Source organism: Mugil cephalus, chromosome 12, assembly GCF_022458985.1.
Source record: "Mugil cephalus isolate CIBA_MC_2020 chromosome 12, CIBA_Mcephalus_1.1, whole genome shotgun sequence".
NCBI classification, from domain to species: Eukaryota; Metazoa; Chordata; class Actinopteri; order Mugiliformes; family Mugilidae; genus Mugil; species Mugil cephalus.
In genome coordinates, this window is record NC_061781.1 from 25,108,013 (window position 1) to 25,130,979 (window position 22,967).

General features: G+C 39.6%; 2 protein-coding genes across 2 annotated transcripts; both read right to left on the minus strand.

Moving 5' to 3' along the window:
• Nucleotides 1–300: 300 nt before the first annotated feature.
• hibch (3-hydroxyisobutyryl-CoA hydrolase) lies at nt 301–18,352 on the minus strand. The gene is made up of 14 exons (XM_047601775.1): nt 18,213–18,352; nt 17,380–17,422; nt 17,015–17,146; nt 16,605–16,689; nt 16,437–16,517; nt 16,273–16,325; nt 12,193–12,271; nt 6,070–6,215; nt 4,734–4,820; nt 4,314–4,372; nt 3,987–4,068; nt 2,529–2,648; nt 2,386–2,419; nt 301–1,114 (listed from the first exon to the last, which is right to left on the minus strand). Exons 1-14 carry the CDS (start codon nt 18,242–18,244, stop codon nt 999–1,001), a joined length of 1,149 nt encoding a protein of 382 aa, XP_047457731.1. The 5' UTR covers nt 18,245–18,352; the 3' UTR covers nt 301–998.
• A 2,574-nt stretch (nt 18,353–20,926) lies between these two features.
• LOC125017637 (proline, histidine and glycine-rich protein 1-like) lies at nt 20,927–22,301 on the minus strand. The gene is made up of 4 exons (XM_047601032.1): nt 22,176–22,301; nt 21,977–22,019; nt 21,475–21,860; nt 20,927–21,233 (listed from the first exon to the last, which is right to left on the minus strand). The coding sequence occupies exons 2-4, from the start codon at nt 21,993–21,995 to the stop codon at nt 21,192–21,194; spliced, it is 447 nt and encodes a 148-aa protein (XP_047456988.1). The 5' UTR covers nt 21,996–22,019; nt 22,176–22,301; the 3' UTR covers nt 20,927–21,191.
• Nucleotides 22,302–22,967: the final 666 nt, after the last annotated feature.

Consider the following 22,967-nt stretch of genomic DNA (forward strand, 5'->3'; position numbering starts at 1 on the left):
ATTAATACTCTCTGGTCCAGATGTCAAACTGAGCAGGACGTCCTGGTCCTGGAGGTAAAATAAGACGAGTCGCTAATAAAAACCCACGTGTTTGACTTTCTGGACTTTATATCCGAGCAGCAGCTTAGTGCATCCAGGCCGACAACGAGGCACTTTGCAAAGTTATCAATGTTTTACGAGAACATTTTATAAGCAGGTAATAAAAGCACTTCCCTCGACAAAAACTGGTTCCTCTTGAAAACAACACAACGTGCGGCGCACGTCTGGACAGTTTCTACATTTACCACAGGACACACAGGCTCATGTCAGATTATCGACTTTATTGCCCGATACCGAATCCAAACTGTGGATGTCTCATAAATAATGCATCTGTTGAATGTGATTCACTTTACTCTGAGTAAATGGTCAAAAGAAAAAACTGCACATTTGTGATTAGAGAAGATTTTGTCAAAGGTATCAATCATGTTGATATATTGGAGGCAACATCTGCTGCTCGTCTTTTTGAACAACTACAGGGAAAGACTGTGGAAAAGCGAAGAACCAGAGTAAATCTAGAACAGGAGCAGTGACGCTGCTGCAGGAATACAGACGATACCGATCTTTGTCACGTCAACAAACACCCACAGGAAATGTAATAAAGCACTCAACGGTGAGATCATTTTCCACTCCCATGTCCTCGTGTTGATGCAACGCTGCTGTTTGGCTGCAGGAAAAAAAAAAAGGTTAAAAACGGTGGAATTAACGCACTCGGCTTCCACTCCAGAGCAGGTTCACGCTGGATATGTCCGACCGTCTCTGTAAAACGCCACCAGATGAACATGATAATCTACAGTAACCGTTTCAGTATGTGGCCTGTGTCGGCGCTTGTCATAATATAACAGACATTTCATCATCGGTGCGGTCCTCTCGAATGACCGGCCGTGGAAGTGGGGGGCAGGAAGCAGCCGTTTAGACAAGGCTTAGTGGTGTTTGAAGGAAGGCAGCTGGCTGGTGGAGCTTCAGAAAGACAGGTCCTTTTCTCCCAGAGAGGAAAAGCACTGCTCCACGCTCTGCTCAGACACCTCCTCCAGGGTTGACGGCTTCCACTTGGGACTCTGGTCTTTGTCAACCAGCACTGAGGACGCAGAGGAAACCACGACACAGAGAAGTGACTCAGACGATGCAACGGACGGGAAGGCGGTTTGGGAAAACACGCAGCCTGAGCTAAGAGGGGTCACAACACAATCACATGGAGAGTGTGCGGAGAATTTTAATAGAGATACCGACATTTTTCCTTTTGATCCGATACCAAGTAGTGATGTGCAGATCGATACCAGGTCTTTATGCTTTAAAACCAATTCTCAAATCAAAACATCGATACTTTCGATACCTCAGTCACTGGAGGTAATTTATTAACACAGTAGAAATAAATGAAACTATTGAGTTGTGGCAACACAACAAACCTTGTGAAGCACAAACTCAAGTTAAACCACAACACAGAATGCAAGACGTTTATGATGAGGAGAGAACAGGGTCATTTTTTTTATAGTAGTTCTTAACAGTTATTTATTTTAATTTATGATTGTGTCTCTGTTTGGTTTTTCTGTTGTTGTATTAACTCAGCTATACAGTAAATGAGGCCACTACCTCAATATACTTCAGAGTTTAAAATAAATACATAAATCACTCTGACGTCCTGTATCTTTATGAAGGTATGAAGATACACTACTTTTTTTAGTGTAACCAGACACATCAGGGTGTAATAACACAAATTAATTTAACTCAGTACTGAATCAGAAAGGAAATCAATGGTATCGAACATCGCTGATACCAAGGCTAATATCCCGATACCGAAACTTTTAGATGTCTACTTGTCCATATGAAAAAGATGAGTTTTATAATGAACATTTGTTCATATTTTTTACCTCTGTTTAGGAATTAAACGTTCCCTTTAATCAGAGCAATGAAACACTTAAAAACTTGCGAACAGTCGCTCTGACTTGGACCTAATTCTTCTAGTAGTCGACAGGTCTTCAGGTTCAGGTTCGTTCTACATCCTCTATCATTTCCCATTTATATCTTTTTGTTAAGAAACAACAGATGATCTACGGAACATGTCTGTGACGTATTTCCACTATATTTCCCTGCCTCTCTGAATTAAAAGGCTCCATCACAGAGCTCTGTCTCAGGTTTTTACTTTCATAGATGTGATGACAGATTCACAGAAGTATTAATATTTCTTGTGAAAGTCGACTTGGCATCAATATTTTAACGTGAAGATCGATTTAAAAAAAACCAGACATTTATAACGGAAGCATCGATATTTCTGGATCCATCCCTAATTTCTGCAGCTAATGATGTAATAACTGAAGCGTTGATGTGTTTCATCGGTTTATAGGAACTTACCAGCTCGAACGCCCTCGTAGAAATCAAAGCCCCTCTGGAACACAACAGAAACCAGCCATTCAGACAAAGACACGATAACTCTGATAGTATCACTTCAGAGATGAATTAAACTTTTATGACTTATTTATTTATTTATTTTTTACCATGCAGGCCTGGCTCAGCCGATACTCCATCACCAACACATCCTGCAGACTCAGAGCCGCACCCGTCTGCAGCTGCTTGTAGGTGATCTTCAGGGACGTGGGAGACATTTTAGACAAGGTCTGGAGACAGAGAAAAACAAGCTGTCTGAGAAAAAGCACAACAGCTACAAGGTTAGAATCTCAGTTTATGAAGACATGTCTAATGGTCGAGGACCCACAGTGACTCTAGTGGAGTTCAATGACTTGAGATAATACTGGAAATAAATGCTGAGAAAACATAAACACATAATTATCAGTGAACAGCAGACTGGCCATCTGCACACAAGACACTTCAGCTAAATGTTTTAGTTACTGTTTATTTCATGCACACTCACTGGCCACTTTATTAGGTACCCCTGGTCCATTGCTTTTTAACACAAACAAATCAGCCAATCACATGGCTGCAGTTCAGTGCATTTAGTGATGTAGAGGAGATCAAGACAACTTGCTAAAGTTCAGACTGAGCATCAGAATGAGGAAGAGATGGGATTTAAGTGACTTTTAATGTGGTCTGGTTGTTGGTCTGAGTACTTCAGAAAAACTGCTGATCTACTGGGATTTTCAACCATCTCTAGGGTTTAACAGAGAACGGTCTGAAAAAGAGAAAATATCCAGTGAGCAGCAGCAGTTGATGTGAGAGGTCAGAGGAGAATGGGCAGACTGGTTGGAGATGATAGAAAGGCAATAGTAACTCAAATAACCACTGGTTCCAACCAAGGAATGTAGAATACCATCTCTGAACGCACAACACGTCCAACCTTGAAGAAGATGGGCTACAGCAGCAGGGATGTGGTGGAACGGGAGATTCTCATCATAGATGTGCAGCCGACAAATCTGCAGCAACTGTGTGATGTTATCATGTCAATATGGACCAAAACCTCTGAGGTTCTGAAACTGAAACCTTTTACTAGTAAGGTGTACCTAATAAAGTGGCCAGTGAGTGTAAATTGGACTGTAAATTTTTACTTCTACCTCATTCTTATTTTTATTTTATTCTCGTGTCTGTTTCTTGTTCATATATAAATCTGCTCCTTGGACAAAACTAATTTCCCTGCAGGGATCAATAAAGTGATCTTAAATCTTGAGTGGTGATCAGTTGAGGAGCGCTAATGAAATGAGGGACTGATGATGAGCCTTATATATATACATATATATATGTCTTCCCCTGCAGCTTTCAACTCACTGGACCAAACATGTGGAAATGAGATGAACAGACACATCCTTCACAAGTCAAGTTTTCAATCATCAGGGCAAATTTGGGCTCTGAAATCCCACATGAGAGACACGAGATTAACCCCATTAAGTGCTTAGACTAAGGTAACTACTAATTACTAACACACAGAGCTGGAGACAAACAACACCCACACTGTCTGGTAGAACCGTCAGCGTGTTTCTGTACAGTTATTCTGAAGCACAAACCTCAGCTTGTTTCTTAGCGAACTCTGAGCCGTCTGCCTTCAGGTTCTCCATGATGCCTTCAACGCTGCTGGAGCTGAACAGTCTGATGAGAAGGAGAAAGAAGCTGCTGTTTGAGAAAACTTTACTTCACCTCACAAAAATCATCCTGCCCTGTACCAAAGGGTTAATATTTGCCACAAAGCTCAATTAAAAAGGGCCAACAAATTCACCATTTGCAGCTGTTTTAGAAACGTCAGGTAAGAATTACAAAGTCCAGCATTTGGATCCAACATATTTTTTTATTTTTCTTCAGTAAAACGTCCGCATAGACACAAATTCACGCGTTACCTGTTAATATCAGAAATGTGCTTGTCCAAAACGAAAGGCTTTTCAGAGTCCAGACGACTCTGTGGACAGAGAGGACAGACACTCAGGAATATCACACGCACCGATCAGGCTTAACATTATGACCACCTTCCTAATATCGTTTTTGAGATGTTCCTTAAAGTGTTTTTGTGTGTTTTGACTGCAATCAGTGCCATTGCTATGGGGTGGGGGGGCCTGGTCTGGTCTGGTCTGGTCTGGTTTAGATGGGGGCTACAAGTCTAAGTAACATCCACATGAATGAACACCAGGTCCAAAAGTTTCCCTGTAGAACACTGAACTATCACAAGATGATTTAATTGACTTCTCCTGTCAGTGGTCATAATGTTGTGGCTGAATGTCGTACATCTTTGTGTCTTTTAAGGCAACGCTGGCGCTTCTAACCTGGTTCTGATAGGAGTCCAACACTCTGGTGACATCTGCAGCAGAAGGAGACTTCAGGTCCACCAGGTCCTTCTCCAGGTCTGGGATCTGAGACCAAACACGTTCCTGTTAATCTTGAAAAGTGTCTCCAGTTTCCTGTCAATGCTGTCATTTATTACTTTTGGACCCTGGCAGATATTTCCTTGTTGGTTCTCACTAGAGAGAAAATGTCCATTATAGAACAACCTGCTGCTTTTTCATCATTTATTATTTTATCACATATTGTGCAGTTTACTCCCCGGTCAAAAGCCACCGGTGACACTGCAACGAAACAGACTTATAACAGATTAAAACTGTCTTTTTGATTCCCAAAGAAAAATGCACATAAAGCCAAACATATTCGCTGCACACAGTCTAACCTTCAACAAACAGAAATTGTCTAAACAGCTGCTGGCCCGTCCTGAAAACCAAGGTTATGGTCATAAATACTCTGATCTCACGCCAAGAACAAGACAAACACAACCAGTCAGTGTGTGTTGGCACTTACGAACGAGCGCAGTGAATCAGCATGTGGCTGAATCTCTACTGGAGATTTAACCTTGTCCCTGCATTCGTCCTCGCACAACCTACATCACTCAAACCTGATATTTGCATAGGTCACTAGGTGATGTGAAAACCGGCCTGACTGCATTTTATGAAACTTTAACTTTAGACCCTCGCTGCCCAATTTTTTTGCCACACATATTTGCCTTTCCCACTGTTTAATATTTTTTCCCACCATCGCTGCTCTTGCTCTCATTAAATACTATTTATTGGTGCAGTTCCACTCCTGGCCAGAGAACGCCATTGTGATACATTGATAGTAGAGGGGGCGCTGTTGAGCTCAAATCCTGCGAGGTGAAGAAGAGCAGCAGCATGAGAGAGGATGCAGATGGAGCGTGTTAGATAGTGGCACACAGATAAATGAAAACTCAAAAACAGTTGGGAAAATTATGATCTTGTTATTAAAGTCGATTCCACAGCTCAGTATGTTGTATGACTGAAGTCTGTATGATTAATGGGGGCATGTTTTGTCCCATGTTACCTGGTGAAATACACTAAATGTCTTAGTATTATATTCATGTCCATCTTTAAATATTTCAGTGCTTCAGTTATTTTTCTAATTAAAAGGCAGATTTTCCAGCTTTTCAGTAAGTTTTTAACCATATCATGTCATTCATTTTTCAACATTAATTCGTGATGGTGTTTATTTAGCATATATATATATATACACCCATATTTAACTTAATGTACTGCAAAATTAAAAATGTTGGCTCTCCACTGGGAACATTTTGGGCGCCTCTGCTTCACAATGTACCTTTTTAGACTCCACGAAGTGAGTGGCCACTCCGGCTCGCTGCACGTCTCGTCCTTTAAGTCGGAAGCCCGTCAAAGCGAGAAACAGCCCCAACTTCCCCTGGAGCCTCGGCAGAAAATAGCCACCTCCCACGTCTGGGAAAAGCCCTTTCAGAATAAAACAGAGCTTTTAAAACAAAAAAATATCAACAGGAGAAACATGATCAGTTAGACATGAAAATCTAGTTTAACAACTAAGATCTACCAGAGTTTCTTTAACCTTTGGTCTGTGTTTTTTATTTCTCCAAGGTAAATGGGATCAGTAGGACCTAAGAAGTATGAAAACTAAGCATCATCTTTAATCAGGAAGTAGTAGTTTTTGACATGTGGACACTGGGATTATTTCATTATTTATATTATAAAGAAGTCACCAATTTGTGACAAAATATAAAACTATTTATTTTAATACCTGAACGTGACTGAACAAAGATCCTTGAGCGAGTACTTGCCAATTAGCAAAGACTGCTAATTTGCTAAATTTGCACATCATATCAAATTGGAAACGTTAAAGCGTAAATAAATACATTTGAACCTTTTCTACTACTGGATGAAGACAACGGGTTTAAATGAAGAAGAATAAGCTGCAATAAAATCTAAAACTTGACGTCCCCATATGAGGACGCAGTAGATTAAATATTCACAACTAACAACGTCCACACTCCCACTGACTGACATGACCCAACTATGGCTGGGACATTTATTTATTTATTTATTATTTTTAATCGTTCTGCTGGTTCTCAACATTTTATTAATCCCTTTGACCTATTAATGGTTATTTTGAGTCGACATAAACATGTTTGTCTTGACACCAAAGAATATTCAGACTCTTTCCTATTGGCTGAGGTCCAGTCTATTGTCTGAATGCGTAGAGGATTTATGAAATCAGACGATGACGACACAGCTCTGTACGTTAAGTTCGGTATCGATGGCTACAGCCATTAGCAAAGTAAAATTAATTCTGGTGCGATGCAGCTTACGAGCGTTTTACATTTAATTTCATCACAATCCACAGCCTTAATCTCTACAGAGTATATTCTGTGTTTCTTTGATTTCAATCGTTCTGACAGGAAATTACATTCTGCTGGTTACAGCTGTGTTTTCTGACAAATATTGTAGCGTGGCATACGGCAGGAGAAGGACGGGGGGGGGATTAAATGACCTGACCTGATTCATGGCTGAAAATGTAATATCTCAAATGTGGCAGATTATGGCTGTTGTTAAGGACGGTAGCAGGGCTGAGTTAAATCTGCTAATGGCACCAGATAAAGGGTTAACTCCAGCACGTGAGGTTCGTTATAAGTGGCAACACAACTAAAACCAAGGAGGTGGTGGTGGATTTCCAGAGGAGATATATTTATCTAATTATCTATATATCTATTTACCTATGTATCCATCTATGTATGTATTTATTTATGTATCTTGTCTCATTAGAAACATCTGTATTTCAGGGATACATGCTGCAAATAAATGCAGCTCTTACCAGTACTCTAATGTAGTACAACAAGCTGCTTTATATTATATCTGCTAAACTGAATGAGAAGTTATTGTATGAACAGAAGAGATGTTTCAAAATGACTGTAAACGAAGCAAAGATTTGACAGGACATACGTCCAGGAAACATTAGAGAGTCTTGAGAGGATTTGACCCTGAGACTAAGAGAAGCAACGAGAGATCTGCACAATCTAACAACCTAACAACCGTGATAATGCTCCTCTCTTAAAGAAAGTTTTAATAATGAGACAAAATTGAACACATTCAACGTGATAATTCACCAGCAAATACTGGACCAGAATTAACACTTACTGACAAACCCTGATACGCACAAACGAGGAGCAGTGTATCTATCGTGCAATGTATCCAATCATTAGCCGGGATAATTAAATTACTGAGTCATTTCCTCCCACTCTTGAGTGTGGCCTCGCCTTTAAAAAAAAAAAAAAAAAAAATCACAAACACACGTCAGACGAAATCATCAAGAACTTCATCCGTCTCTATGCTCATTTCCTATCTGCTGACAACGTAATCTTCCCCCTGTTCCAGACGTCTGAGTCCACGACACACGGCGACACAGCAGCACTGGATTTATGTTCGAGTCTGAGCCCAGAATGCATCACAATAAACTGTGTGTGTGTGTGTGTGTGTGTGTGTGTGTGTGTGTGTGGTAAATGGAAGATGATGAGAGCGTCCTTGGACGAGTGTGAAGGAGCGAACACTCAAAAGACAGAAAACAGAAACTCACAGTGAAGCTGCAGGAAAAAAGAAAATCAACTTAGCAACTAAAATTCAATTCCAAGACAAATACGATCAAATCTTCAGAGAAAGTCTGTGAAGTGGCCTTGAACTGAGTTTGAGAACACCTTTCCAATCCTTTATCCATCTTTCATGAAGTGATAACACTAATAAATTTACTTCCTGGTCAGTTTGCCGCCTCCTTCACAGCGAAATAGCAACATTCTGCAAATAATTTATATCCAGTAATGTTCATTTGCAGAAACACGACTGTGAAAAGCCCGGATTTAAAGTGACAACAGACGACTTTATGCCGTAACGTCGGCTGTAATTTTCCTAGTTGTTGGAGATTTGTTACTAATCTCCTCAGCGCCTCAGGAGAAGCCATCTGTCTGCAAGAGTCAATTAGCTAAAGAGCGAACTATAGCTCAGAGTCTGAGCAATGGGCCATTTACACGGGAGGAGCTGACTCAGACGGGAAGAAAAAACAAGAATTACTTCTTGATAATTGAGCCAGATGCTGAGCCGTTGTTAAGTTTAGCATCATTATTCTCCTCTTCCTTTTTTTTTTTTTTAAAGTCGCCTTATTTTAAGCTTTTCCGCTGAATTTTAAAATAGGAGCATTTTTATCAACCTGTTTTATTCCGACTGACTCCAGACATTATCTGCACTTGACAAAGGAGACGGTCGGGTCACTATCGAGATGCACCGACACTCGTCTGTTTATGTGAGAAAGCTGTGACGCAGCCAGGAAAATCTAGAGGCCTGCTTTATTTGGACTTCCAGCGCTCTGCCAGCGTCTTATAATAGGTCCAGACAGATTTAAGCTAATATCACAAACAATAACAAGTCATGAAGAACTCAAGTTGTTTGGAAAGTTGCCACAAACTGCAAGTAAACTACGATCAAACACAACCAGCTGGTTCTGTTTAGTTTGTCCCAACAATTCAAGACTTTAGTCTGAATCTTAACTACATTTTTATTTACTCACTTACACTTTATTTATTTACTTTTATTTTACTTGTTTTTTTTAATCTTTCACTGCCTCTGTATCATTTCTAAATAATCTTAAGTCTGATTTTATTCTATTTATTTATTTATCTCATCTCATGTTCTCAGGTCTGTATGATACTTTTAGGGTTTTTATTGTCGTTTTTATCCTCACCTACGTCAGTATTTCCACAGTTCGTGCTCCTCTTCTAATGAATATTCTTTATCATTTTTAAGTTGTGTGTCTGTCTGTGCATGTGTGTCTGTGTGTCTGTACTGGTGGGATTATTGTAGCTACTTTTGTACGATAAGTAAAGTGCAATTAAAGTCTGTTTGATTGACTGTAAAGATCATTTAGTGCCTGTTCTGCGTTTAATCCGTTGTTTTGCCTTTACTCTGTAAAACCTTGATGTCATTTAATTTGCACATAAAGCAGGTGACCAGGGCTGCTTTCTGTCACCTGCGTAATATTGTCAAATTTAGGAACATCCTGTCTCAGTGATGCTGAAAAACTAGTTTGACGTCTTCCAGGCTGGATTACTGTAATTTATTACTGTCTGACTCCAAACGGCTCCTTAAAAATGCTGCAGCAAGAGATCACATTACTCCATTTTTAGCTTCTCTTCATAGGAACCCTGTGAAATCTACGATAGGATTTAAAATCCTCCTCCTTACATACAAGCTCCATCATATCGTAAAGACGTCACTGTTCCACATCATCAGAGCAGATAAATCACTACGATCTCTAAGTGCAGGACGACTCGTGGTAAAAGTAGAACGGGAGGTAGAACCTTCAGTTATCAGGCTCCTCTTCAGTTTGGGTTCAGGAGACAGACACCGTCTCTACTTCTAAGGTCAGGACTAAGACTTGTGTTCTTGATGAAGCTCATAGTTACAGCTGGACTGAACCGTCCCTTAGTTATACTGTTATACTGTTACAGGCCTCGGCTGAGAACACGTCCTCTACTCTCTTCTCTCTGGCTCCGAGCTCCTCTCCTCTAATTATTTATCTACTTTCTTCTCTGTTACAAGTCACGTAACTCTGTGTTATCTGCTGTGTTAACAGCCTTCATGCTGCTCGGGGGGTTTCACACCAGATGTTGTAAAGTGAGACAGTTTGTATTGTTAGATATTTAGATATTTTTTGTGTTAATGTTCATGTACCGTTAAAAGAAGATGGAGCAAACCCATTAGATCAGGAGTCTTCAACGTTTTCTACCTTTCTACCTACCAACGACTCGGCCTAGTGCTATTTATAAAGATACTTTATTATTATCATTTTGCATTCAGTGTTAAGCTTTTCAAATGATACACAGGTTCAAATTTCTTTTTGTTTTTTACTTCATACTTGTGCTACAGGGTCTCCAGACAACTGCCATAAACATAAACATCATAAACAAACCTAACTGGTGTGAAACTGACATATAAAGAAAATAAAACAAAGCACTGTTCGCTTCTCTTCTGCTAATACTGCAGTGTGCATCTGGGATTTCACCTGACAGAGTCAGTGTATGATATGCGGCCTCGTGATTGGCTCAGCAGCGATGGGGGCGGGGCCTACTCTGTGCAGGAGGCTTAGATTGACAGGTGGCTGTTCCTTTTTTGCTGAATGAGAGATAACGTCTTCTGCCTCCATTTATCCCTTTACTACAATATGTCGGATTCACGTTAATGTGAATTTAAAGAAAATTTAATTTGTTGGGGAAAATTAAATATATATATATATATACATATAAAATGTCAAATCAACCAAAGATTCTCTCTGCAGACCCCCTGTTAAAGACATGGATGCTCTGAGTCCAAAAACAAGGTACAAGAGCTTCTAGGACCAGACACTAAATATAAATACTTACATAAACTTAAAACTTAAAGAAGACTTGAAATAATATTTACAAATACACTCTACAGCTGAGACCTGAGAGAACAATAATTATACGCAGGATGATTTCACAGCGGGTCATAATAAATATTGCACTTAAGTTGACAATTGATTATATAAATGAAGTTGAATTGAACTGAGAAGTGTAAACATTTCTGTTATGGTTAATTATTATTATTATTGAGTCATGCTCACTGGGAGGGGCTTAACATTTATTAGGCGGCCATTTTGTCCATGTATTTGGTGGAGGGGGATAGAAGCTGTGTTTTAGTTGATGAAGAGCCTCTTTCAGCAGAGTATGCACTAGTTTAGTGTTTGTAAATAGTTGTTTGTTACTTTCTTCTTTCTCACTGTTTTTTTCTCACTACAAGCCCTAAAGAGGAAATGTTAGTGTGTGAGCTGTCATCTAGGTTTGATCAGAGATGAATCCCAGTGACTTTTCTACCGGTGCCACCAGCACCGTGATATCTCTGGTTCTGAGTTAAATCTCTCAACAACTTCTACAGGGATTGTTTTGACATTTCAACAGTAAAATCAACCCAGACTGCACTTTCTGTTTAGCTGATCTTATCGTAGCAACACAAACCAGAATGGCTCCAAGTAAACATCTGTTAACACTGATGTTAACATGCAGGAATTGGGGCTGAATTAAAGCAGAATCTTATTTTAGATCAATTGTTATTTTGTTTGTCCAGTCGTCCTTTCACTGCTCTGTAAATAAAGTGCTGGACCACCTCAGAGCCACTAGCATGACCACACATCTTCATCATTTTACATGAGGTTCACATATTTTATATAGTAAATTAACTGTCACCTATTCCATGGGACATATTTCTCAGCTTCTCATGCAACAAAGCCAGTGTGAGTGCATAGTCTGGGTCCAGCTGGGTCTGAAACTGAAATCCTTGCTCCTACATAATTAATAGCCTGGACAACTCCCTCCCTTCCTCCAGGATTACAGGAGTCAGTGCAGCTGGACAATCTTACCGATGGCAGTCTCTGGCATCGCAAACAGTGTCTTCTCAGTGGCCACTCGAAACCGTCCATGAACTGAGAGACCCACGCCCTGCAGGTGGAGGGGGAGAAAGGTTAAAGAAACAAAAATATCCTATGGAAAAAAAAAGAGGAGGAACAGAGGTTCAGACTGGGCAAACAGAAAACATGGGAAAAAAACATTAATAACTCTGGTTTCACATAGAAAATTAAATTATTGTTAAACGGGAATGAGCTTCAAACTAATATTATCACAAAGACACATTTATATATGTGAATGTCATAAAATAACTATTATAAGTATAATGGCAGATTCACCCAGAGAGAAATATGCATCTATATATCTATGTAACCATGTATCTATATATCTATGTATTTATGTATCTATGCATCTATGTAACTATGTAACTATGTTTTTATGCAACTATATATCTATGTATCTATATATCTATGTATCTATATATCTATGTAACTATGTATCTATGCATCTATGTTTCTATGTATCTATGTAACTATGTATCTATGTATCTATGTATCTATGTATCTATGTATCTGTGTATCTATGTATCTATGTATCTATGTAACTACGTATCTATGTGACTTTGCATCTATGCAACTATATATCTATATATCTATGTAACTATGTATCTATGTGACTATGTATCTATGTATCTATATATCTATATATCTATGTAACTATGTATCTATGTGACTATGTATCTATATATCTATGCAACTATGTAACTACGTAACTATGTATCAATGTATCTATGTAACTATGTTTCTATGTAACCATGTATCTATGTATCTATATGAAAACATTGCATAAAATGAAAAGTCAAAACGTCAAAAATGACTTTGTTTTTAAGATGAAAAAAAGCCGCACGCTTATTGAAATAAATTCCTGCTCCCTGGACCTCGAACCAACGAACAAAATAAATTGAAATTACATTTCTCGCCAGCATGTGTTTATTGAAACATCCAGTGTCATCCTCACCTATTATTAGAACAGAGTGCCCTTGAAATATAACACAGATGCACCGCGTACATCAAGGCGGCCATTTCCTCCAAACTGCACAAATATCACAACCTGAAAATCGTTGAAAGCGCCGAGTGGCACGAGGGGCTGTTCGCTCCCGCTGCATCATCCCACTTTCACCATAAAAGTAGTGGAATATTGTTAAGAGCTGGTGTTTGACCACCAAGCGCCATATAAGTACACGTCTCCACACCCCTGTTGTAAACAATGACAATTTGCAAAAGTGTGCAGACAAGCGTGTTTATGGTTCACACTTACAAACAGAATAGGCTGCAGAATTTACAACCCAGCGGGGGAAGTTTCTGCCGCCAGAGAATGTGCAGGTGTCGCTGCTCCAGCTTCACAAAAAGCAAATATTGACTGGACAGGTGGGGTGAAACGGTTTCTCGGTGCCTCTCTGTTTTCAAAAATCACAACTTAATGGTTAAGGCTTTCAAACCGGTGACATAATAGTCACACAAGACGAAGAGAGGAAAAAAATACTGTTGTCTTACTTTCCACATCACTCTTGCACGAGGTATTTACTTTCAAAACAAGCGCTGCACATTCTCTGGAGGATGAAAACCTTTGGGCAGACATCAAGGTCTAATTTAGTCCTCGCTGGTTCTCATCAGGGCGTGTGGACGTGGACGTTAGTAAAGACTCTACCGCCTGCTCTGAATGTGAGAAGCCTGCTCTCTGAGTATGTAAATGTTTGAAATGTCTAGACATCGTGTCTGCTCCTGTGCAAATCACAGCAGACACAGATGCACAACGTTTAAGCGTTCGCGGAGTTTAATTCTCTGAGTTTAAACAGAGAACGATGTGCGTGAGATAAGATCCCAGCGAAGGAAGAGATCATCAAACAGACTGTGTGTGTGTCCTCTCTGACCTGCCGATGCCATGCTTTTACTCCCGGGTGGTTTGGAATCACTAACGCAGGAAAACCCGGTGGATGTGGGAGATCTGTCTTGAGCTCTGAACAGTTCTGGGAACTCTGGGTGCCTCTTGGACTTTTCCATATATAGAACTGGCCTGTTTTTATCTAGTATGCACATTTAACAGCAATCACCCCGAGGACGGCTTGTGTCAACAGCGTCTTCTCCGTACTGACGTTACAGAAGAAGAGGACGTGCAGTTCATCCAATCCATTAAAATGGACAGAAAAATACGTCAAAATAAGTTTTTTATTTTTAGAGCCTTTAGAAAGAAATTCATTTTTTATCGTGACTGAGTGAAAATAGATTTTCTATAGTTTTCTGTATTAGGGTGGAGCTCATTACGACTAAATGTAAATTAAGACACAAACAGAAGTTAAACTGGTGAAAACTATGGATCCACACAAAAGTCCATCTCTAGTTTTTATCGACCAAAATAAAAACTGAATGTTTTTGATTATTGTCAACCGTGTTTTTCCAGAGGAGGAACTTCTTCACTGCATAGACAACTTAAAAACTGTCGTTGTATTATTCCAAGGGTATATTTGTTAGTTCCTCCTTCAAGGCAGGAACTTCACCAGCACCAGTGGAACCAGGAATGATGTTTGCTATAAAATCAACCCAAAACAGGAGCTTCTAGGACCAGAGGTTTAATCCGTTCGCTACGATTTAGTTTCTTTCTTATGGTTGTTTCTGTGATTTCATATTAAGAAGCACTTGTACTTGTTTAGTGTATTTTTAAGAACCTATGTGACAGAGATGATTATTATTATTATTATAGCACTTATTTTTATGTTGTCAAAGGGAACCAGACAGAATTCATCCACTTGGGAAATGATGCTACATTAAGGTATTTTTAGCGATGCAGGATCCTGATAAATCAGTTTATGCTTCATTTCTACACAAGAATCCTGATTATAATGTCCTTTTACTGGCATATGAACATCTTAAAGATATAATACTACCTTCGTTCTTACTTATTACTGTTAGTTGTTAACCTGTTAAACAACCTTCACAATTAGATTTGCAAGTTCAGATCCCTTCTTTAAAATTCTGCAGAAGACCCTTTTTCATATGTTCACAAAAACACTGCTATCAAAACCAGTTAAACAGTCTTAACACTGTGAGTCTGCAAATATAAGCAGTGATCTGGATTACAGCATTACACACACGTATCAAGGATAGAATAGAATAAACATGGTTTTTAAGAAAGTCATCGTGAACAGAAACTTGAAGTTACTTCCAAACTTTTCCACGGCACGGGGTCAATGTGACCTCACACACCAACTGCACCTCGTACATCAGAATAACGAGAGAGAATTCCTAGACTTACAGCCAAATCTGACAATAACAGGAAAAACATTTGTCCTAATGATTTTATTGCTGGGAACAAAGTTGCTGGGGAGGCTTCTGCCTCTGAGGAGTGACATTGCTATGGGGGGGGGGGGGTCTGGTCCAAAAGCTTCGATAAGAAACACTGAATTGTCACAACATGATGTTATTCACTTGTGCTGTCAGTGGTCATAATCGTACGCCATGACACCTCAACCAAAATAACCCCAAATGGACACGTCCCCACGGTGATTCCTCACCTCCTCCCGTCTGATAACTCAAACACCAGAGTCGGCAGCTTAATAGTGGCTGTGAGTGACCCTGGTGACCCCCCCCTCCCCCTCGCCCACTCCAGGGGAATAAACTGTCAACGGCTTGAAACAACAGAACGCCCTCACCATAAAGTCAGAAATCTTCTCAAAGAAAGATAATTATAAGTTAAATAATTACAAAGCGTCGCAATCAATTCCACTCGTGCTTTGTGCGTTTGTGCTCTTGTGCGGTTCTGGAGTGTGGTCACACTTGTCATGGGGCAAAGTCACTGATTCAAATTCCAGCTTTATCTGACACCTGGAGGCAAAAATCCGTGGCAGCAACAATCACATTTCATCCAATCAGAGGCCACTTTGCCACTGGCAGCGGATACAGGGAGGGGGCAGGTGGTTCTCTACTGACGCCTACTGACCGAATTCAACATCACACTCCATTTTCATGTTTCATTTTTCCTAATTGTGAGGATAATATCTGACTAAGACGTGATGATATGAGCTGAAGAGTCATACTCACCCCTCCCATAGTTATACCATCTATGAGGGCGATGTACGGCTTCTGGTACGATCCTGGAAAAATGAAAAACAGAAAACTACTGAGGTGACAGGCAGCCACGGGGGTTTGCAAGTTTATGAGATGATTTAATAAAGAAGAGATAAAATTACAGCCATAAATCCCACCTATAGTATTGTTCAGGATGTATTCCTCCCGAAAAAAGTCCTGTGCAAGAGACTGTCCAGCTTTTCCTGCCTCTGTGACGGCTGAAAGGAAAGAAACAAACAGTCACGGGAAAAATAAAACCTCTCCAGACCCAAAACACCTTAAAACCTTAAAAGACCAGCGCTCACCTCTGATGTCTCCACCTGCACAAAAGGCTTTACCACCTGCTCCTTTGATAATCACAATGTCCGTCGCATTGTCCTTTTCCCATTTCTAGAAAAGAGAAAGAAATAACACAAGCGATCCTCATCAGAGACGCGTTAGCGAGAGGGTTAATAATATTTATTCTATTTAGCGTCTTCTTCATTAGAGGAAATAACACAATGATAAACAAGCAAGTGGTTTAGGGATATTTAAAACCACAAATATGATTGTGTACTTCATATTCCAGTAATTTTACTTTGAAGGGAGAGATTGGAAAAGTTTAATCACTCACATAGTGTGTAAAAATGTTTTTATATGCAAAAAACTAGCACATACAGCAAATATACAGCAAAGTGTCTGTATAACATTAAGACTTCGGCAAACTCCCACACACCCTGAGCTGTGGGTAGATCTGTCGGATCATGGTTAAGTTGAGAGCATTCAGGACTTTAGGTCTGTTCATGGTGATCACTCCGGCTCTGCCCACTTTCTCCAGGAGAACATCCGCTTCCACGTGACTCGACATCTGGTGAGAGAAACAGGAAACTTCTGCAGAAATCTTCATGACGATTAGGATTTTCTCACATGCAAAAACATCGTTTAACATCAACGTGCATTTGAGGGAAAAAGAGGAAAACTCGGCGTCAGCGTTGTTAAGTGTGCAAACATTCATCCACACACACTGTAACGCTGCAGAATTATTCAGGACTCCACGCTGATACCAGCCTCAAACCCCAGTGCACACGTCCCTTTTCTTACCATGTGGCCCTGGATTCGCTGCAGTCTGCAGAGGGACCTTAGTCTGGAGGAAGGAGCAAGGAAAGATTTATTTTAACCAACAGGCAGAACATGAAAAACTTGTTTGCACAAACTCCATTAACTTATTTTCACTGAATCTGTTGCACATCACACAACAAGCTGGTTATAATTAATTATATAATTATTAAAGCTCTTGAATATATCTTGAACAACTCCAAGTTATTCACGTTAATGCACATTATTAATCATTTCTATACATATGATGTATATTTGTTCATACGCTGATTTTGTAAATTTCTTGTTTATACTATTTTATTTTAAGATTCTTCTGTTTATCATTAACTTTACTTGTGGTTCTCAAGAGAGTTTTTATGTGCAACTAAACTATCTACTATCTATCTGTGCAATTTTACCCAAACACCTCATTATATTTTCATTTTATCCAACACGTAGAACACAAACACGTGTTGCACAGACTCCATAGACTTTTTTTTATTTATTTATTCTGTTGCACACCACAATAAAACGCATAGTTGTAATTAATGATTATCTATCGCCGTGCAATGATTAACTGTCAGTCATATCGGACTGAATTCTTTGTCACACCCAGAAAAGCATGAAGAAAAATAAACAAGACAGAAACTGGATTTAGCAGAGCTGCTTCGCTGGGAAACCTCAGAAATGTCTGGACCTTTGCTGCTGTGACAAATAAAATGTCCCCCGTTAAAATGTGACACACTAACTATACGACCCTTCACACTAAACTACAAGTCACACTGAGCTTTAAGACACGTTAGGGGAATAAAACAACCGAGTCGTCACTTGTCACATACCTGAAAACGGATGTCAAACCCCTAAAGGACATTTTAATATTGACTTTTCTCGCTGGACCAGTAGCTTTCAGGGACTTATTACCCTCCTCTCCTCTGCTGATTCTACGTTTACTTCCTGGAGCATGCAGAGGACGGCCGCTGATTGGTCAGCGCTGATTACGTCATGACAGGCTTGGCCAATCATCGATGGGGTTTCACCTGGATGTTTGTGCAACACTGCCACCTACTGTAAAAACACTAAATAGACCGTGGGACGATACAGTCCCGGAGAAAATCTGCATTTTTACCTTATTTTTTATTTTATTTTATTTATTTATTTATTTATTTTTAACATATTACCCATACTACCTCTGTAATAGCATGCAAATACATATAATTCCTGTTTTAATTTGCACTTTAGTCATTTTACTCATAACGTCATGTTTACGCCGTCCACGGACACTTTTGGAAGAGTTAAATATTTAAGGCACAGTTATTTAGTTATTTTTATATGCTTTGTACTGTTCTATTTTTTTAATAACTATTAGTTACACACAACAGTTGTTTCTTTGTAACTTTGTCCATTGTATGTTTTGTCTCCTTGCACATTTTTTTCTTCAAATCTGAATCTATCTGCTTCCATATATATTTCTTGTACATCTATCTATCTATCTATCTATCTATCTTATATCTATTTATTCTATTTTATCTATAATCTATCTATCTATCCAACTATTTTTCTGACTATCTATCTGTCTGTCGTCTATCTATTATTTTCTAATCTATCTATCTCTTCTATCTATCTATCTATCTATCTATCTATCTATCTATCTATCTATCTATCTATCTATCTATCTATCTATCTATCTATCTATCTATCTATCTATCTATCTATCTATCTATCTATCTATTTACCTGAGTATTTACATTGACCAGATGACCAGATTGTAAGTAGAGCATAAATAAATAAATAAATAAATAAATAATTGAAAATGAAATTTAAACTCAAGCAGGTTGTTCATCAGCTGATCAAAAGTTTGAGGCAGAATCTGTGACATAATCATGACATTTTCTTTCAGACATTCACAGTCACAACCTCCTGATAGCAAAAACAAAAAGACTTTCTGGCTCTGAATGTGGAAGGATTGTCGAGCTGCAACGCGCCATCAGACGCAGTACGACAGTCAGTTTAAAATGATTCAAATATGCGAAAACATTTCACCTGCACTGAGCCAGAGGAGGACTCAGACCGATCCTCAACCCAAACGAAGGACGTTACTGATTCCCAGAACAAAGAACTTCTTTAAAGAACCACGTGTTTTCCCATTCCACAAACAAAGAAAGTTTTATTCTGTGTCCTGATGTTTTCCAACGTTACTGTCATGACTAATGTTTTCTTTTCAGGAGGAAAGCGTCGCTCTTTTGTTCGATCCCACACGTTCCCCTGGTTTAAATAACACTGAGAACATCTGGGGATGTGCAGGAAGGGAAGAGTGTGGATGTCCTTCATGAAGACGTCTTCACCACCAGAACCAGAACCACCTGGAAACACTCACATACATCAGAATCAGAATCAGAACCAAATTCAAATTCAAATTCAAATTCAGAATCAGAATCAAAATCAGAACCAGAACCAGAACGAGAATGAAAATCAAAATCAAAATCAAAATCAAAATCAGAATCAGAATCAGAACCAAATTCAAATTCAAATTCAGAATCAGAACCAGAACCAGAATTAAAATTAAAATTAAAATTAAAATTAAAATTAAAATTAAAATTAAAATTAAAATCAGAACCAGAACCAGAACTAGAACCAGAATTAAAATTAAAATTAAAATTAAAATCAGCTTTATTGGTCAGGTGTGTGTGCACATACAAGGAATTTGTCTCCGGTCACTTTGTGCCTAAACACACTATGGCCCTAAATGTTTTGATCAGCTGATGATCAGCTGGTTCAAGATTAAACCCAGTTCTCAGTAAATTATCTACTATCTGTGTGTTTTATCTCTGGCTCCTGATTCTTTCTAGTCTACTAACATTCTAGGTGCAATCCAAATGCGAGTTTCTTTGTAATTTGTCTTAAGATTTTGTTCACGAGTTTGTATTACAGGACATTCGGTCTGTACTCAGTGAAGAAATGTCGTTACTTAGTCTATAGGGGGCGTATGAGGTGAACAGCACGTCTGTCTGGATTATGGATTTTATTTCTCGTCGTTTTTTTGTTGCTTCTAAGATCAAGATTTACAAACCAGCTTCTAATCACTGATTTACAGTATATGAAACGACTGGTATTGGATGCACAGTTAAAGTGCAGAAGTATATCTGAGAAGAACTACTTCTTCTTCATGTTTTCTTCTAAAACTCTTTTGCTACATAAAAAATACAAATGCAAGACTTTTACTTTTACACCGACGTGTCTGTGATGTTGTTTCAGGATCTGAATTCATATTTTCCACTGACTAAATGTCCTGTTTAGAGACCGGTGACCCTGAAAGACCTGGACCTACTGTAAAAGGCTGGAAGCCAACATTCACATGTGCCTGATTGCACAAGCTCTTAAAGTGAGATTAGAGTGCGGGGGTGTGACGTACTGCTCCGATCAAGGTGTGGCTGAGTAAATATTTTCAGCTGGGCATAACCGGACAAATAACCAGCCGATGCTGGTTACAATAACAAACAAGAATACTGAGAAATAAGGAGCAAGACTCAACACGAAGACGCCGTGAGGTTCTGAATCTGAGCGGGAATAGAAATTTATTTGTTCTCACAAAACATAGTCACGGATGAAATCATACACCCACATCATTCCATGGAAGTCACGACGACCTAAACATTGTTTTTTTATGACAATGAACTGATTCTGCTGGGTCAGTTTTATTTAACACGATAGATTTTTTAAAGCGGTGAAGAAACTGTGGCGAGTGGAACGGTGACGGGATCCGGGGGCGAAGGTTTCCCGGTTGCAGCTCGTTCTGTTGTTTCACCTCCAAGATTTTTCTTCTAGTCGGAGTCGCTGCTGCTGCTGCAGGAGCTACTGGAGGACTACGATGAAGACGGAGACAAAGACAACAGACTTATATCAACTTATATCATGCACAAAGTGATGCAAAGCGCAGGTTAGAACAGGTAGAATGTATAGAGTCGATCGGACGCTGGAAAAATGAAGCGATCATTCAGGTCTCGACACAAGTTTTGCCAATAATTTAGTAAAATACCAGAAGAAAACAAAAGATTTGCAGTAAAATGTAATTTTGCGAGGAGTTAAAACTCGGTGCACTCTCACCCCGTGACCGTCCTTTCCTTTCTTGTGGCATTTGTTGTGTTTGTGGCCGTGCTTGTGCTTGTGCTTGTGGCCGTGCTTGTGCTTGTCCTTATGTCCATGACACTGTCCATGCCCATGGTCATGTCCGTGGCCGTGTCCATGTCCATGTCCATGTCCATGTCCATGTCCATGTCCATGGTCATGTCCATGTCCATGTCCGTGGCCTTGACAGGGCCCAGGTCCAGGTCCGTGTCCTCCATGTTGGGGAGGGTAGACACCTCCTGGAGGACAGTGTGGTGGGACACCTCCTGGAGGACAGTGTGGTGGGACACCTCCTGGAGGACAGTGAGGGTAACCCCCCGGCTGATTGGGCATTTGGTTTGGGTATCCGGGCGGATACGGATTTCCTAAAAACGAGGAGAAAAATCAGACGTGAATGAACGTTTTTCAGAAAATGTGACCAAATATATATAAATATATAAATCACATCCAGCACGAAGAGTCTGACGGGGGCCACGGTTACCTTGGTTGTGCCCGTACATCTCGAACGTCAGATGAAAGAGATCCTGAAAGCAGGAAAAATAAAATAAAAAAAAAATAAGTAAAAACACTTTAAATAAGGCAACAACTCTTTACACGCACACACACACACACACACACACACACACACCTTAAATAAAAGTCAAAGAGCTTCGGCTGCAGAGTTTGAGATGTGAACTTACTTTGAGCTGGAGGGAAGATCCACAGGTGCAGCCGCCGTCGTCTGCTGCTGCTTTTTATGTAGCAGCTGAGACAGTTCACTTCACACCACGAGGGGCAGAGCCTGAACTCCCACTACAGCATTTTTACCTCATGATCCACATGGGAGTGTACGGATAATCAAGCAGTCAGAGTGGACCATGTACAGGCTATTAAAAGGATACCCACACCCACATGCAGGCTTTCCACATTTTGCTGATCCCGTCCTGTTATCAACCTTTTTCCATGACATTTTAATTTTCTTTTAGCTTCCAAACAAGTTAAACATTGGTCATAAATGGGAGAAGTGAAGCCGCAGTCAAAACTTGGACGACTCTTATCTGACAGCAGTTGCGTTCTGCCTTGCTTGTAATACTTTTCATATATATATTTTATTTATTTATTACATGCATTTGTGTGAGTGTTGAATGCAAACAATGTAAATTCCCCCACTGTGGGATAAATAAAGACATATCTTATCTCATCTCATCTTACAATAACTAATTTAAAGTTTTAACTAGACACTGATCAAATGCACTTTTATTTCATCGAAATTCACGCAGTATTACTCACTGGGCTCAGACCACAAGTACAACATGTTTGAAAAGTTCTTTCCATCCAAGAAATTGGCTTAATCACGAGCCAAACGCATCCACGTGATAAAAGCTGGATTCCAGCGAGAGTACGGGGAAGTGCAGGGCGTGTAGCTACGGGAGAAAAACATCGCTGAACAAAGGTCTTAAATCAACCTTCCCTGGGCAAATAAAGATAAAATA